Source organism: Podarcis pityusensis (genome assembly GCF_964106645.2).
Source record: "Podarcis pityusensis genome assembly, chromosome: 16".
Taxonomy (NCBI): Eukaryota; Metazoa; Chordata; class Lepidosauria; order Squamata; family Lacertidae; genus Podarcis; species Podarcis pityusensis.
Genome location: NC_138041.1, coordinates 38,658,570 through 38,677,553, shown reverse-complemented (window position 1 = coordinate 38,677,553; position 18,984 = coordinate 38,658,570). Strand labels below are relative to the sequence as shown.

At 43.6% G+C, this 18,984-nt stretch overlaps 1 protein-coding gene across 10 annotated transcripts in view; it reads right to left on the bottom strand.

Moving 5' to 3' along the window:
• PITPNM2 (phosphatidylinositol transfer protein membrane associated 2) overlaps window positions 1–18,984 on the bottom strand; it is a 212,604-nt gene that overhangs the window by 48,403 nt on the left and 145,217 nt on the right. For all 10 annotated transcript variants that reach the window (XM_080985034.1, XM_080985040.1, XM_080985041.1 and 7 more), the window contains 3 exons: window positions 12,141–12,245; window positions 9,798–9,868; window positions 5,187–5,431 (listed from right to left, as the gene is read on the bottom strand). In XM_080985034.1, the coding sequence (XP_080841160.1) occupies window positions 5,187–5,431; window positions 9,798–9,868; window positions 12,141–12,245 (421 nt within the window). The remainder of the gene's footprint in view (window positions 1–5,186; window positions 5,432–9,797; window positions 9,869–12,140; window positions 12,246–18,984) is intronic.

Here is an 18,984-nt window from a genome sequence, read left to right as displayed (position 1 = left end):
TAAATTGTTTTAGGAGGCCTCATGGGAAGGGATTCATAAATAAATAAATAAATTTTCTGTTCTGCTCTTTCTCTTAAAGGAGCCCAGGGTGGCAAAGTAGCAGAACAATATAATTAAAAATAAAACAAAAACATCTCTAAAGCATTTAGAAAGCAAGGACATCTAAAAACATTTAACGGTAGTTCCCTTACTTCCACTCTCCACCAGTCACATGCATATGCACTGGAAGAAGATGCTTAGCTTAGTTTTTGAGAGAAAACACAAATTTACCATCTTCTCTGCACATTCCTATTTGCTACAAAGCACCATGTACTTTTTTGCTTCTTCATATTCTGCACCAAAAGAATCAATGTGGTTTAGGGCATAGAATGCTAGACTTGGGTTCAAATTCCTCACTCAGCTGCAAAGCTTGCTGGTTGGGCTGAGGCCACTCACACTGTTTATTTTCTCTGTGAAATGTACCTCACAATTTAAAAACAAACATCTGTACACTGCCCAGAGCTCCCTGACATAAGAGCAAGAAGCAAATGTGAGTGAGTCATCCCTTAGTCTTGCTCCTCCTCTCATATGCAAGGCAGGCTCTGTAAGCTGATTTAGAAAACAATTTCAAGGGCACATTTATGCACATATACATCCTTCAACTTATAACTTTCCCCCCAATTGCCCTGGGTGTTGTGTGTGTGTGTGTGTGTGTGCGCGCTGTTTGTAATGTTACAGACAACAATCAAAATTCATTTTGAAAACCCATTTATTTCAAGCTGCTTTTAGCAGAGATGCTATCCAGATGAACAAGATATTTGAGACTTGCTTTACCCTCTGCTTCAGGATCCCAGTGTAGGCCCAAAGGGGGACTCTGATTCACAGGATGCACCACTTGCCCCACTCAAGGGGGAGCCCTCAACATCCTGCTCTGCACTGCCCCTGCCTGAGGGATGTGGCTCTTCCACCACCCTCAGAGTCTGAGGACCATTCCCTGCAGCCTCGTTTATTTTACAAGCATGCAGGAAACACGAAATTCCTTTAAAGAGCTCTCCCAGAGGGCAGGGCCATTGGACGCTCAAGCCCTGCCAGCTTTCTAAGGCTTCAGGTGACCTAAGCAAGGGGTTTTAATGTAGCACCCACAAAGGCTTCATTGGTGCCTGCAGGCAGGGACCCCAGACTCTGAGCTTTCATGGAAAAAAAAGCCCTCCTAAAAAGGAAGCTATGAAGGGAAATTTCTGTGACTTGATCCAGCTGACTGCTCCTGTGTGTCAACGGTTTTAGCCAATGAGTGAAGCCAGAGCTGTGATTGAGAAGCGAGCTCTTAGGACTTACTTAAATAATTTGTATGCTGCATGTTGAACCCATGTTGAATGTATATCCTCAGGGCAGCCAGCAGAACAGTATGAAATTTAAAAAGTAGAAATTGAAAATAAAGTGTACACACTAAACCACTGAGCCTCTTGGGCTTGCTGATCGGAAGGTTGGTGGTTTGAAACCCCGCGACAGGGTGAGCTCCTGTTGTTCTGTCCCATCTCCTGCCAACCTAGCAGTTCAAAATCATGCCAGTGCAAGTAGATAAATAGGTACCACTGCAGTAGGAAGGTAAACGGCATTTCCGTGCACTCTGGCACTCGTCACGGTCCTCCGTGTGCCAGAAGCGGTTTAGTTCTGCCAGCCACGTGACCAAGAAAGCTGTCTGTGGACAAATGCCGGCTCCCTCAGCCTGACAGTGAGATGAGCACTGCAACCCCATAGTCACCTTTGACTGGACTTAACCGTCCAGGGGCCCTTTAACTTTTTTACCTTTGGTAACAGCCCTTTCAAAAAGGGCGTAAAAGCAAACTGATCTAAGTTAAAGAAACCCCAAATGCCTGGGAAACAGAAATGCTTTTGCCTGGCCCATTAAATGACAGAAATGAGGTCTCAATAGGGAGGGAATTATGTGCCATCCCTGGAAAACATCCTTATAGAAGGGCACACTTTGAGCTTATAATACTGAAATGTTGTTAAGAAGCAGACGATGAGACGAATTATCTTTTAAGCAGTGAACCAAATCAGAAATAATTTAACTTGCTGTGCAGATGAACCTCATGACAACTAACCCCTGCATGATTCAAGATTGCAAGAGACCTCCCTCCCCCCTCCCTCCCTCCCTCCCTCTCTCTCTCTCTCTCTCCAATCACAGCCAGTAGGAGGTTAAAAATCAATCCCTCCATCAAACTACAATTTCATCAGCTAAGGGAAATCTTCCAGGGCTCAAGAATGACTTCCCCCCCTCTCATACCTGAAGTCATAGAGTGAGAGCTATTATCCAAGGGCCTCTTGCTTGCCACACAACTCTACAAATCCACATTTAAACCTTCACCTGATTAGTTTGAACAAATCAATTGCAGTTCTCCAAGTACAATGTCATTACATTCATTACAGTCATGCATGAGATCAAGAATGGATAGCTTAGCAGATAATTAATAGTGTGAGCTCTTGACGCCAGGAGAATGGACCTTGTTGGCATTATGAATTGAGAAAATGGGCCTGCACAGGCTGTGTTCCTAGACACACTGATATATATATATATATATATATATATATATATATATATCTCACACATAATAATTTTATTAAAGATTTTCTTTGTTAATGACCACTCACATTATAAAGAACTTATATCCCACCTACTCTCAGCAGCCAGAAACCTCATAGCCAGACACTCGAGAGACCTGTCAGGAGTGAACATGGTCCAATGGTAGCAAATTGTTTGGGAAACAACCATAGAAAAGCTAACCAATAGACTGAAACTGACACGGGGACAAATAGAAGAGGATGCCTTCACCCTACTATGGCTCCCCTTTATAACATACACAGCCCAAGAAGACAGCAACAGGAACCCACTGACAGCATACGAAACACACTGGTTTTGGTTTTGCTACAGTTCCGCTTGTGTAATACTGATATTTCAGGCTGGAAGCTGATGGAGAGGACCAAGGGGATGGCTCAGGAGGTGAGTGAAATAGCTCTGCATGCCTCACAAGGCTATAACTCAATCACCATGTAATAAAACCCACTGGCAGGGACATACCAATATTTCAGCCATACTCCCGCTGTTGACTTCAGCAGGAGACAGAAAAGTCATTTTAAAAAGAGCTGCATATGATCTTTGAAATACGGCCAGCTAGGGACATAAGAAGGCATCATCTTCAGTTCTGTCCTGTCTTCACTGCAATCAGCACTGTTTCCATTCTGCTGCGGTCAAATACTACATTATTCATCTTGCTTGTCATTATGTTATTCCATCCCATTAATTTCAATACAAAGTGGGGGAGGAATGATATACTCAATTATGTATCATTTGCAGACTGAAAGCAACAACTTATTGATTTCCATTCTGGTCATGGGACAAATAAGTAAACATGGGCGATTTCTGTTTTTGTTGAAATTTTCCAATATGCCTACAACTCACATGAATGGCATCCATTAGACCACAGGTGACAGGAAGACAAAGAGGTAAAAAGTAAGTCTAGGTGAGTATGAGTTTATACTGGAGCATGGACAAAGGTCTGGCAGATATCTAGAGCAAATAGTAAGAGCAGGGGTTGAGAGGCAGAGGCTATGTATCAACCCAAAAGGCCAGCAACCAGAATCGGGGAGCAAGAATAGTCAGAAAAAGGCCCTTCAGGACCCTGGACAGGTCCTAGGGAAGAGACAACTTGTTTCAACAAGTCCTGGAAGCAAGCTGAACTTTAGTGGTGGTGTATTTGTGGTCCTCCAGGTCATTCCTGACAATGGGCCAAGCTTATGGGGCAAGTGGGGTGTTGGCATCAGAGAAGATTCTCCATCCCTGGCTTATATGGTACCTGACTGTTAGTAGTGAAAGTGGCAAATTAAAAAAATGCATGGTCCCTTCATGACAGTCACAGCCATGCCCCTTCTAAGATTATACAACCTTCTAAGATTATGCAACAATAACAATAATTTGGATTGTGCTACCTTTCAACTAGGTCTACTATTTTCTGTGCACATTCACCAGCAAATTATTTGGAGTGCTCTAATATCTTCTCCAAGAGAGACTTAAACTGTTTTTTCCTTGAAGTTCATACGTAACAGAACTTGCACACCATTCTTTTGCAACTGAAGCATGCTGTGTTTTCAGTGTTCCTAAATCCTTAGCTTTGGAGTACACAGGACAACTCCTCTGCATTTGTCAAACACACCTTCTCCAGGGTGACCCTATGAGCTGATCCTCAGCAGCTAACTCACCTTCTTTCACTCTGGCTTCGAACAGCAAAAAGGGAGAAAAATGTTCTTCTCAGTGGCTATAAAGCTCCCTTTTGATGCTGACTGGATGGCTCTAGGACACTGGAGACAGGGACTCTACCAGGACCCTGATGTAGAAACAGTAACAGGTTGTTTACCCCCTGCAAGCCCATACCACTACAACTCGGCTGACTGCCTTTCCTATGTCCCACCTATTTGCTGGAGTTCTTTAAAGGGCCAGCCCTCTGCCCTGGAACCGGACGCTCTCTCACCTCTCTCTATTAGATGTCACTGGACATGATGCTTACAGTGCTGAGCAGCTTGGCATGTGAGGCCCTTGGAGATGAAGATGCTAGGTTTGCCTTGGGAGCCTCAGGTTTGGGGCTGAGGCTGGATAGATATGGTACCTAGGCTTCTGGACTCAGGCTGAAGGACAAGGGCTGGACCACAATGGTGCTTTCACACAGCTGTCAACATTTCCTCTTTCTAAGAAGCAAGCAGTTGACTCTGTCTAGACTAACTTGATTGATTCACAGATTTCTCATCTCCCCTATGGAACTGTGCCATGTGAACTGCAGCGTAATTGGTCCAAAGGGGGCCTCTGCAGCTGCAGTGTAAAAAAGGGTCTGTCTGGAAGAGACAGAACAGTCAGACACAGAATGAGGAAGCCTCTCTGCCAAATCACAGATGCAGCTAAGGGTACATCTACACAACAAAAAAAGATGAGTTTTCTAAAGCTTAATAGTCATGGTTTCCTCTAGTGATTCCAGGTGAGATGCTGCAAATTCTGTTTGAGATGTCTAGCCCAACTCACATATTCATGGTTCTCAGCAGGATATCCTGGGAGGAAGGAATAACTACTGAAATTGGTATAAATGTGCAGCATAGATCCATCTTTGTTCTCCCTCCCTCTTCCTCTTTCCCAGCCCCTTTAAGAAAACTCAGTAACTCACTTAGAGACAAGTGAAAATGCTTCAGAGCAGATGGCTGGGCAAGGGACCAATCTGATGGCTATGCGCCCAAGGGCCGCTGGGTAATGGACCCTAATGACAGTGTCAAAGGCGGTGGCTATGGTGTTGACATCCCCTTGCTTAGAGCTCTGGTCACCACTTCCTGTATCCAAAATGTTGCCTCCATGAAGCACCAAGAGCAGGACATGGATCTTGCTTGGCTGCACTAGTGGAGGCACAACCTCATCCTGAAAGAGAAAACAAGAAACGCAAGACTAGTTTATAATGGCAGATATGGTTTTGAGGATCAAAGGCACTTCCATTTTTAAATATGCTTCATAAATAAAAACAGAGCATTACTTAGGCCCCCAGGGACATACGCCTCTATATGGTGAGGCTACCTTGTTACCCTGTGACTCTTGCTTCCCAAATGTCCCTTTGTGGAATCTATTTTATTATGATGTCTGCATAATAACTGCAATACTGTGCCCCACACAATCATTATTCATTGTTTCTTTATTGTTAGCCTTGTCTGCACGCTGTTGTATTGAAAACCCAATAAACACTTCTTCTTCTTCTTCTCTTAAGTGCTTCCTGAGAAGAAGAGGAGTTTGGATTTGATAGCCCGCTTTATCACTACCCGAAGGAGTCTCAAAGCGGCTAACATTCTCCTTTCCCTTCCTCCCCCACAACAAACACCCTGTGAGGTGAGTGAGGCTGAGAGACTTGTGACTAGCCCAAGGTCACCCAGCAGCTGCATGTGGAGGAGCGGAGACGCGAACCCGGTTCACCAGATTACGAGTCTACCGCTCTTAACCACTACAGCACACTGGCTCTCCTGCTGCAGAACAATTAATTACACTGGTCAACAACAAATTTGTTGTCTGCATTTTTTCAGTTGATTTAGGACGAATCTGATGTGCTGAATCCAAAAATCACATTGGTTTTGCTCAATCAGGTCAAGTTTTTGAGCTATGGCCACATGTCTTTTTTTACGTTTTTGTTCACATGTATGCGTGTGGAGCATTTTAGAAGAAGTTGGTGGGGGTAAAATGCCATGTCGAATAATTGTTTTGATTGGAAATGATTATTTTAATGACAAGAAGTATTCAGGTCCGATAGTTCTGGGTGATTATGTCGAAAAGGGATCAGTTTGAAGTCATAAAACCTCAAAATCTTCCATAAATTGGTGCGGCAAAGCATAAAGTTGCTTACCATGCTTATTTGGATATTAAACTTGGTGACCAGGATAAAGCTTGGGCGCCACGCATGGTGCGCAAGGCATGCACCGAGACTCTACGTGGGTGGACCAATGGCAAGAGGAGTCTGAACTTTGGAATTCCCATGGTTTGGAGGGAGCCAACAAGCCATGTCACTGACTGCTACTTCTGCGCTGTTGATGTGACTGGGATCAACAGAAAGAACCGGAGCAGCCTCAAGTATCCTGATTTTCAATCAGCACGTCGTCCTGTAGCTCATTGTGATGAAATTCCAGTGCCTATCTTTGGAGAACTTCCTTCCTGACATTAGTGACGAAGATGCCTCCAGTGTTGAAGGACATGAAGAAGAAGTGGTTCTTGAAGATGATGCTCCACATCCATTTTCCCAAAAGGAGTTGAATGATCTAGTTCGCGACCTCAGCTTGTCAAAAGACTCTGCCGAACTGTTGGCGTCCAGATTGAAGGGAAAAAACTCCTCTCTGACAGTGCTTGCATCAGCTTCTTCCACAACAGGCATCAAGAGTACCTCCGTTTTTTCTCGGAAGAGAAGGACTTGGTGTACTGTGCAGATATTGCGCAGCTTCTGCTCAAGCTTGGAGTGCCACAGTATGAACCCAAAGATTGGAGACTGTTCACTGACAGCAGCAAGCAATCACTGAAATGTGTTCTGCTACACAACGGCAACCAGTTTGCCTCTATACCCCTGGCTCACTTGACTACACTGAAGGAGAACTATAAAGCGGTGAAGTATGTCCTGGAGAAAATTGGTTATGATCAGCATAAGTGGTTTATTTGTGTTGACCTGAAGATGGTGAACTTTTTGTTGGGACAACAGTCTGGCTTCACCAAGTACCCATGTTTTCTGTGCATGTGGGATAGTAGGGACCGTGCTCAGCATTACACGAAGAAGGACTGGCCTGTGCGGGAGGAATTGGTGCCTTGCAAAGAAAGGAACATCATCAACGACCCTCTGGTGGACAGAAACAGAATACTCTTCCCACCGCTGCACATCAAGCTCGGCTTAATCAAGCAGTTCACCAAGGCTCTGGACAAGGATGGTGACTGCTTCACTTACTTGTGCCAGGCTTTTCCAGGATTGACCATAGAGAAGTTGAAAGCTGGCATCTTTGACGGTCCTCAGATCCGTCAGCTCATCAGAGATCCAGAGTTCGGAAAGTCAATGAACGAAGTGGAACTGGAAGCGTGGAAGGCATTTGTTCTGGTAGTGAAGAACTTTCTCGGCAACAATAAGGCCAGAAACTACGCAGAACTTGTCAACAACATGCTGACTGCTTTCAGAAACCTGGGCTGCAACATGAGCGTCAAGATGCACTACCTATTTTCACATATGGACCGGTTTCCTGAGAACCTGGGTTTAATGAGTGACGAGCGGGGGAGAGATTCCATCAGGACATGAAAGAGATGGAGACCAGGTATCAGGGTCGCTGGGACGCAGTCATGATGGCTGACTACTTTTGGACTCCGAAGAGAGACCTCCCTGCCGCTGAGCATTCCAGGAGTTCCAAGAAACGGAAGTTCAAGCCCTGAAGTTTGAAAAATGGTGAAGCAACATGCAATTTACGTGTACTTACCTTTATCAATGCCCACCATTCAGTTTACAGTAATCGATGTTTCTATCAGGTAATCAATATATGTTGTTGGAAAAACATTTTTTTCTCTTAAAAACATATTTAGGGTGATATGTGTTGACAAAAATCAGCTGATAATGCCACAAAAATGTAATCGATTTTGTCACAAGATCTGATTTTTTTTCAAATCAACATAGCTCAAAAACCTGACCTGATGGAGAGAAACGGATGCTATTTTCTGATTCAGCAGTGCAAAATACCCTAAATCAGTTGTAGAAATCTAGACAACATTCAAAAAGTAAAAAATTGTTGCCCAGTGTTATCAATTGACCAGAAACTTTTAGACTGTACAATATTATAGATAAGCAGGGTAGTTGAAATAGTCAAAGCCCCTGTTATTACTGGAAGAATCCAGCAGCACCAACAGTAGATGTTTGGACACTCTAAACGGCTGCACTTGCAGTATGTGAGATGATGATATATAAACAAAGGGATAAGCTGGAACAGTTACACAAAACATGAATTTCCTGGACCTCTTTCAATTCCTGATTGCTTTTATGTTCTGTTTGATGTATCCCTCTGCCTTAATTGTACACTGTGATTCTGCACGTTTACTCTCCTTTATAATTAAGCATCAGCGCACCATAAAAGCTGACGTTCTCATGCAACACAATGTTATTGCCAGGAGGGAAGACGAAAAGGGCAATGGCATTGCAAGTTGATTATGAAATTCAATAAAGTTTAAATTTTAAAAATTAGGTTATCAAGCTGGTATGTTTTCATCCCCTAGGAAGTCAATGGCCTTAAGAACAGAGGAGGCAACAACTTCTCTGCACCGAGGTTTACTTCAAAAACCCATTGTCAAAGCGGAGCCTGCAGGACAACCCTCACAGAAAAAGAAAGCAGCCCATTGCCGGATTTGGGGGTTTTCATTGAATCCACCCTGGATCCAGCGCTACCTCTCATTGCTGGTGGATCCCTTGAATTCCTTCTAAACTTGCTCAGGGTAAAGAAATAGGTTTTCAATGAAGACACTGGCTGTGTACACACTGCTGGCTGAAAGAGCAGCTAGGTCGTTCTCTTTCCCAGCAATTTAGACAGGAGCTGGTTTAAGGGGGAAATGCATCAAAATGCAGTATTTCCTAACAACAGGATAGATACAGATAATGGATAACGCCATACATACACCACTTCCCAGACCTGCGGTGGGCATGCACACCATGCAGAGTAAACCAGAGTGTGCATACGCCCACTATCAGTTTCTGGTGCTTTTCCATCAAAGCAGGGGTGGCCAGTGTCTGAAATTCTCAGAGATCACAATACTCAGTGGCTACTACTCTGAGGGCAGGAACAATTTATATCCTATGTATAATGTTGTAAAGTTCTGTAATAAAATTGGCATGAACCAGCAGCTTCAAGAATGTGGAGCACGTCCCCATGGCAATGCAGCAATGTATATGTGTGCGGGGGGGGGGGCAGGATTGAGGGTTTAATGTGTTCCCTAATAGATCCCTACCACCACCAAGAGGCAGACTGCAAGTGATATATGATACAAAAAGAGTAAGGAATGTTTCTTTTCCTTGCAGGGGAAACCAGGCAAAAGTGTGAATTGCACTGTGGTTAGATCAATTCAAGAGTCATATCTGGCCACAGGCTTCAGGTAGATTCCAGATTTTGTTGCCAGATCACAGCTGTAGGTATGGAGTGTTTCCGCTCAGAGGGACAAACGTGGATATAGAACACACATAAAAACTGCACCTTTAAAAAATATAAGCCGGAAAAGGGAATTTATTTAGACACTGTACCTCAATGATGCTTAGCCTTTCCACGCTGGATCCAACATGGTACTCTGCTGCTGATTCAAGACATGGATCGTCTGGAAGGAAAGACGTATGGTCATATGAATTTGGGTTCTTTCCTCCAAAGACCATGAGACATTCTAATACTTCCCAAGGTTTAGTACGTGAAGGGGTATCTGCCACTATTCTGCCACCATGTTTGCTGATATGGGAAAAGGGGAGAGAGACATGGTGGGGACTGCTCCCAACTCTCCATTTTGGAAAATCTGCATAGAACAAGATCACAAAATGGCCAAACCTATGAACAGATGTAACAGGAGGAGATGTGAATTTCAAAAGTTTTTAAAGCTTTTTCTTGTGAAGGATCTTCCATTGTTACCTAGATTGAGAAGACAGGTTGGGGGCATGGCTTATTAAGTGTCTATCCACATTTATCCAATTTTTTTCAATTAGTAAACGCCTCACTCCACACTTTTCAAGGAGGCATCCCTGAAAATGAGCACTATCCTATCAATTGCAGTGTTCCACTTTTCTTCCTTCTTCCCCACCCCTTTCTCTGTCCCCTTGCGCCACAGTGCAGCTGCACATGCCCTCCTTTTCTGTTGCTTTTTTCAGTCCATTGTGTTCCTGTGCACTTGCACACAATATGTTTTCTGGAACCCCCAAAGGGGTGTGCAACAAGTGAAAAATAAACTGTACTTTAAAGGTAAAGGGACCTCTGACATTAGGTCCAGTCGCGGACGACTCTGGGGTTGTGGCGCTCATCTCACTTACTGGCTGTGGGAGCCAGCGTACAGCTTCTGGGTCATGTGGCCAGCATGACTAAGCCGCTTCTGGTGAACCAGAGCAGCGCATGGAAACGCTGTTTACCTTCCCGCCGGAGCAGTACCTATTTATCTACTTGCACTTTGATGTGCTTTCGAACTGCTAGGTTGGCAGGAGCAGGGACCGAGCAACGGGAGCTCACCCCATCGCGGGAATTCGAACTGCCGACCTTCTGATCGGCAAGCCCTAGGCTCTGTGGTTTAACCCACAGCGCCACCCGCATCCCAAGACTGTACTTTAATTGCCATTAAAGAAAGACCACCCATACAGCCCATAATGTAGAACATTCGAGGTGGCAGTAGCACAAGGCACTGACTGCCCCTGCAGTGAAGGAAGGGGGTTAATTTGGATGATGCACATCCCCCCATCATCCCCAATGCTTGCATTGTGGTTGCACATCCAACACACACTGGAAAGGGAAAAAGGGAAACTGCTTTCGCTCACATATACCTAGCTGTTCACAATGCCCGTATGAGCACAGGAAGGGGACACCTAAGAAAAAATAGCATGGGGCAGGGAACCAGAAGTGCACAGCAACAGGCTCAGGAAAAAACTGGCAAATTTTACTCAAGGTGTGGGTGGAGACAGAAGGGGTGGAGGGGAAAGTGGAATACCCACAACATTGTGCCACAAGGAAAAGTGTTTACCGTTCAGTTTTTTTATATATACCCAAAGACCTTCACAATAAACAAAGATGGCAAATCACACATCAAATGTCTATAAAAATCTACAGCATAAAAGTCTATAGCACAAAAGTTTACAGCATAAAAAATTAAAATTACACTGCATTATCAGAACTGGAACAAAGCTTCTTAGCTGCCAGAGCAAATTTGGCTACCAGATGTATAATTTGTAGGTGTTTATCAGCTAAGAGTTCCACTATCACTTCCTGAGGGGATGGACCTGACAACCAATAAAGAATAGACACAAGGAAAAGTGTGTGTTTCTCTGTTCAGGAGTAAAAAAGAAAAAGAAAAAAAGAAGGGGAATTAATTTCTATTTGGGTTTTAAGTAGCCTTTCGTTTGTTCTGATACAATGGTAAAAAGCGGGGGGCATGTTGCGTTTCTGTGTCAGGATATAAATGAAAAGCTTTTGGACCAGTTCTATTGTTCCAGTGCAAATTCTAAGTAAGTGCAGGACGAATGGAAGCATGGACAGGCCCCAACAGTGCACAACTACACTGCAGGCTTACTCTGGTTTTCTACCTGTCCCCCTCCACCACCACCCCAAAAACCCTGGGACGGTAACAGCCTCATTCACTATAGAAGAATGGCTGAAAAATAACTGGACTTGGCTAAGATGGCTAAGCTAACATGTTTTAATTAGAGAAATGTTTTTGTACACGTTGGAAGCCGCCCAGAGTGACAGGAGCATCCCAGTCAGATGGGTGGGATACAAATAATAAAATTATTATTATCATTATTAAAGGACCCGTCTTCTATTATTCACCTAAGAGTTCAGCCATTCAGTGGAATGACTGTACAATACTCTCAGCTGCATCCCATTCCACACACAAAAATTACCTGGTACTTCTTCAGATTCTGGAGTTTCGATCTTATCCATGAGATCGTTTGAACTCCATTTGGTAATTTCTTTTGGGAACACCTCTTCATTCTCAGACAAGTCCTCTTTAAAGAGAGAGAAGAGAACAATTAGGTTCATAAATACAGACACAGAATATGGTGTCATGTGGTCTTTGTTAACACTGTGCCAGCTCTTAACAGCTGGAGGCTAGAAGGGCAGACATGGAGAGCTGATGGTAAGAAAATCCACAGCAGTTCATAAGGCAGGGAAATCAAAGGCTTTGAAAAATAAATCACAGAAAAAAGCCTTATCTGTTTCAAACACAAACAGGCGTTAACAGAGAATTTAAGGGCAATCGCTTTAAACCATGTATTGACAAAGCAGAATCTTAACTATGGTTAATGTTGGGAGTGGTTTTTTGAGCTGCTTTGGAACTGCTATTGTTACACTATGTATTGCTTTGTGCTGTATTTTCTGTTTTATTAATTTGTATGTAGCCATTTTACTGCATTTTAAAATTAAAAATTGAAAAGAAAAAGAGAGAAAAAACCTGCTCCAATTCAGCAGTAATGAGCAGGTTTTTCTAGGGGAAAGCAGCAAGACAAGTAGAAGTGTGGATGAACCCGAAGTCACAACAGCGGCAGGCAGAGGTGTGAGGGGGCAAACGGTGGCGAGATGGGGGGTGGGGGTGGCATGGGGCATTTAAAATAAAGCATTGGTCTCTACGGGGACTCTCCTACCTACCAGTTTACCGAGGGTACTGTGCCTTTCTGGAACAGGTTTGGAGGAGGGAATGCGAGGTTGAAGTGACAGGTGGCCTTTCAAGCCTTGGAACACAGGTAGCCCTGCTCCTGAGCACAGCCAGTAGCTTCGCACATGGAGCTTCAGATTCTGATGAAAACTGATTTGGCTCCAATTCCCATCAGCCCCAACCAGCACAGCCAATAATCAAGGAGGATGGGAGTTGCAGTCCAACAATATCTGAAGAGCATCAGGTTGGGGAAGGAGGTTTTAGACAACACCGAGCTAGATAAACCAATAAAGGTAAAGGTAAAGGTACCGCTGCCCGTACGGGCCAGTCTTGACAGACTCTAGGGTTGTGCGCTCATCTCACTCTAGAGGCCGGGAGCCAGCGCTGTTCGCAGACACTTCCGGGTCACCTGGCCAGCGTGACAAGCTGCATCTGGCGAGCCAGCGCAGCACACGGAACGCTGTTTACCTTCCCGCTAGTAAGCGGTCCCTATTTATCTACTTGCACCTGGGGGTGCTTTCGAACTGCTAGGTTGGCAGGCGCTGGGACCGAGCGACGGGAGCGCACCCCGCCGCGGGGATTCGAATCACCGACCTTTCGATCGGCAAGTCCTAGGCGCTGAGGCTTTTACCCACAGCGCCACCCGGGTCCCTCCCAGATAAACCAATAGTCTGACTTAATTTAAGGCAGATCCCTATGTTCCTGTTGTCCTTATAATACACCTGATAGCAACTGTGCACATGGAGAATAGATAAATGGATTGCACCTCCAACAAGGCTATTGACTGCTGAAAGAGAAGCTAGACAATTGAACTCTCTTCCTGTTTACCAATTAATTAACCAGCTAAAATAAAGATTACAAATGCAAGCAACTGCTGAAGTCTTTGCACTTGGGAAAATAACTCTTTCTCTGGGATAATGCCAAAGATAAATCATTAAATAGTCAGAATAGGGTTCAATGAAAAGATGATAAAGCTTGCCTACATCAGTACACTGGTGTCAATCACCCTTCTCACGGCTATGATTAACAACGTGCATATTTCTAATCTGCAATTAATGAAAGTATTGCACCAATTAATCCAACAAAGCTGGTGCATCTGTTGAATGTCATGCACAGGGTGCGGGGAGTATGCATTGTCAAAACCGTAAAGAGCGAAGAGGAGTGAATTTACATTCCAGGCTTGTCCCTGCTACTTTATCTAAATATTGAACCCAGTTGCTTAGAAGGCTTAATTACAGCTCTCTCACTGCTGCTTACCATGATCACTGAATGGCTTCTTGCTCCCATTATTTGCATTTTTATGGAACAGTTATTCAGTGTTAATAATTCGGTTTGTCATACTTTGCCAGCAACTGAGAACATGTGAGAAGTCTTGCAATATATATATATATATATATATATATATATATATATATATATGATCAAGATCCTTTTGTGAGAAGATAATGCAATCCTCATGCCTCTAATAAAAACAGCCAGAATATGGCTAGGATATTCTTTGTTATGTGTCCACTTTCTTTCAAGAAGCTCATGGAAACAGTACACAATGGATTTTGCATGTGACCTCCTAGTGTAAAGGGGCTACCCCCTCCCATCTTTACTCAGCTTCAGAAACAGACATCTACATTAAGATGCCTTATAGGGCAGTTATGCCTGGCTCCTCTGGGGTCTTTTTGGGGACCTATTATATTCCCCAGAAACAACTTCAGAGGCTTGGGCAATTGAAGCCCCTTGTGGATCACTTCCAGGAGACCTGTTTATTGAGCATTCATCCTGATGAGACAACACTGGCTACTTATTGTTCATTCGTTTGATTTGTTTGCAGGGAGGTAAGACTACATTGCCTCAAGCAAATGTTATTCTACAATTCCCAGTGCATTTCCCCATCACTTTCCTTATTGCAAAAAGTCTGTGTTGGTTTTTTGTTTTTGTTTTTTAACAAAGAAAGAGTTTGTAGCACAAGAGCACCAAATAAGCTTTAATTGCACATCCTGAATTTCCTGTCACATGAAGGAATTCCATCTGCATAACTGTGACAGCCTGGAAGTGCCATACACAGAGAGGGAGTTGCAGGGTCTATAATAATGCTGGATTCATGGGTATGGAGTACATGATCTTGTAAGGTTGCATTAGGAGACTAGAAATAATTACATAAGGCACAAAGGTGTGGGTTTAAAATTAGAGTCACTTTATTAAATACAATGGCTGTTATGATCTGCATAGGGGAATGGGCAGGAAATATAAACTATCAGGCTCCTATACCTGTCATTGCTGTGACAGCCTACACTTAAGGAAGGAAAGGTGGTTTTAAATGCACCCCTCCCCTCAAGCCCATGTTAATCTACATCCACTTGGGCCCCCTCGATACATCCTTCATATTGTGCTTTCATGATCATTTGTGCTCGTGAAGGTATTGAGACAGTTATGTAATCTCACAATACTGTTTGCACCTGCAAAAGTTTGGGGGTGGACTTACTGTTTGGTTTGCACTAAGTGTATGCCTTCCTACTGGTGTTCCAGTCCCATCCCATCCCCACACCACACATAGTGCAAGAGTGTCCCTCCAAAAAGTAATAATGCAATAAAATTGAGGAAACTTTGCAGAATAACTAATAAAGCAGAATGATGTGTAGACAGTCTAGTATAAATCTACCACTAATGCACTATTAGGGAAGCGGGTGGTGCTGTGGTCTAAACCACTGAGCCTAGCGCTTGCTGATCGGAAGGTCAGCGATTCGAATCCCCATGACGGGGTGAGCTCCTGTTGCTCAGTCCCAGCTCCTGCCAACCTAGCAATTCGAAAGCACGTCAAAGTGCAAATAGATAAATAGGTACCGCTCCGGCGGGAAGGTAAACGGCATTTCCGTGCGCTGCTCTGGTTTTGCCAGAAGCGGCAAAACTGTATGCAGACAAACATTGGCTCCCTCGGGCCAGTAAAGCGAGATGAGCGCCGTAACCCCAGAGTCGTTCGTGGCTGGACTTAACTGTCAGGGGTCCTTTACCTCTTTTTTAATGCACTATTATTATGTCAATGACGTGTTGCAGAATGCAGGAACTATGTTCAAATCCATATCCCATTGTTCTTCAACCTTGGGTCCCCTGATGTTGTTGGACTACAATTTTCATCATCCCTGACAATTGGCTAAGCTGGATGGAGATGATGGTTGTTGTAACCCAACAACAACTGGGGGAACCAAAGTTCAAGAACACTGCCTTATTCTATACAGGGTGTGAGAAGTCACAAGACAGCCTTCAGCATGTTACATGTTTTTCCAAGGCTTGTAATGCTCATCTCAAAGAAGAGGTCTGCATTAGGAACCCTGAATTTTTCTCTGGTTTGGATTTTAAACCACAAAACTATATTCAGCAAGACCTCTCTTGTTCCTTCTCCCTGTGACTGGGGTGCTGCTGCCATTGGCCAGGAAGTGGGTTCCACAGGGAGGGGGGGTTGGAGGAAGAGTGGGTAGCTGGGTTAAAGAGAGGGAGGCTGGGTGGGAGAGAGCCCTTTTCAGTGTTTACGTTACATTATCTAGGGAGCAGATGAAGCTATTTCACAACTTTTGGAGAAATACTGAGGCTTACGTCCGAGCCAATTCAATGCTGGGCAGTCACAGGCAAGTCACTCACATTCCTCCAACATCTCAATCTCAAATCACCTCAAATGGGAATAAACATGGCCCATGCATTGAGAACAGGGCCCCTCTGCTTTTGAGAGCAGCAACAAAGAGGACAGATGCCACTTCTCCCTCTAGTATAGAACTGAAAAGCTTCCTTCAATGTACCTATCAAGAGTGCCTGGGATATTTTTTAAAAAAGCAAAATCCCATGCACAAATGCTGAGGAGTTCCACTGAATTCAGCAGGGACTACTTCCAGGTAAATATGCATGGGATCAGGCTGTTAAAATCTGTAAAGCATTTTCAAGTGAAAAAAATGGTTGACAGAACAGAAATAAGAACATTACTCTGTGTCACTATAACGCTATACTAAACCTATGATTATCTGAACATTCTGGAAGTATTCCAGACCAATTAGAACATAGAATGTTCCCTTGTAAATATAAATTACAATTACATTTATCCAAACGGTTGAGGTGGGGGAGTCCAAAACATTAGGATAATCAGTTGTCTCGACATGAGAATGCTATTGAGCAATGATATGTGGTTTTACCGAAGAGGCTCTGAAGAGGCTCTCGTTGGTTCAGTTTTGCTAGTTCAAGAGATGTGCCTGCTGTATCATGATCAAGAAGTTCTGAAGGGTAGAAACTCAAAAACAAGACTTCCCTGCTCTCAAGAATCCCACTCAATACTCAAGTATAGAAGAGTGGTGGACTTCATCCAGGGACATCTTAGGGCAAAGACAAATGCACCAGAGGAATCCTATTGGTTCAAACCAAAGGGCCATGCATTCTGGCAACCTGTTTCACCCAAGGACCCATCAAATGCCTCTGCAAAGACTAGAAGCAGCGCATGAAGGCAACAGCATTCTCCTGCTGTTGTTCTCCAGCATCTGGTATTCGGTGACACACTGTCTCTGAATAATAATAATAATAACAACAACAAGAAGAAGAACAGTAACAATAATAAGACCTATTAGTTGCTTGTTACCTGAAGGTCTCCAAGTGACTTACAACACATTAAAAACTTAAATATAAATACATTTATAGCATAAAAACAGAACAACAACATCCTCCATAACAGCTACAAGAAGCTTTGGTAGCATGCAAGTATCAGCATCTTAGTCTATCAAAAACCTGGAAAAAATATAAGTCTTTATCTGGTGTTGAAAAGATGACAAGGAAGATGCCAGGCAGACCTCAACGGGAAGAGCATTCCACAGGTGAGGAGCCGCAACTGAAAGGCTCTCTCCCTTGCCACCATTCTCTGAGCCTCTCTCAGATGGAGAATCCAAATGAGCAACTGATTCACCAGAAACAATCTACTGTATTTCCATTATTAAAGCCAGCTAAGCTGGTTGCCATCATTGCATCTTGTGGCAGTGGGGTTGGTTTGGAAGTACCCTTGGGGGGAAACATGTGTTAAGGAGACAACCTTCATCCAAAAGCAGGTAAAGAATGTAAAACAACAACAACCCTTCAGTCAATATGAATCAACAAAATATGAAAGCTATATAACAACACAACTTATTGAACTGCATTTGGTTTACACTTTTACACTTATACCTTGGACTCAACTAGATTGTGATTTATATGCGTTGTATGTGCGATACAACATTGTGCCATCAGATAGCGATGAGGAGCCCCATTTTTCTCTACAGTACCTGTTTTCCCTGTTTAAATTTACAACACATTTTACTGAAACGCTTCTTTGATGTGTCTAGATCCAGCCTTATTGTTCCGAAGAGCTTCAGTAGGAATCTATGGGGTTATCTTTTTTTATCCTTAGAACAATTCTAAGAGGCGTGCTTAGGCTGACACTTTCAGACTGCAAGCTTCCTGGCAGGGTTTTACAGTTTTTAACTATTATTGTACAGCAGCCACTGTTTCAGGCACTTTTACAAAGAAAGTGATGCTAAGGAGGAGAGGCAGCAATTGATCCAAGGCCACCTAACTGAGCAGATCTGAATCCATGCCTTCCTGCTCCAAATAGTCTGATGACTATACCGGACAACACTATCTCTACAAAATAATATTTCTTGTCATCTATCTAAGCCAACAACAACAAGGTGACATCAAGCTACACTGAAGCAGACAAGCTGTTTATTACAGCCACACCTTTTCTGTCTGTCTGTCTGTCTGTCTGTCTGTCTGTCTGTCTGTCTTGCTGCATACCCTCCTTCCTCCCTTCCCCACACTATCACTCCCAGGGAAACATAGTGTTTCACAGGCTGCAGGCACATCATAAAATCATTAGGTATGGTAGATTAACTCACTTCAGGGAACAGACTTTGGGGCACCATTAACGGGAAGCAAACTGTTAATGATTAAAAAAACATTTTACTATATTTTTACCACCAGGGGTGGGGAGGGTGGGTGCGGATGAATGGGTCACTTCAGCTAGTAAACAAATGCATGTCTAAACTCAAAAGATGCATCCGGATGAACTTGAAAAGTGTCCACAATAACATAGAAAG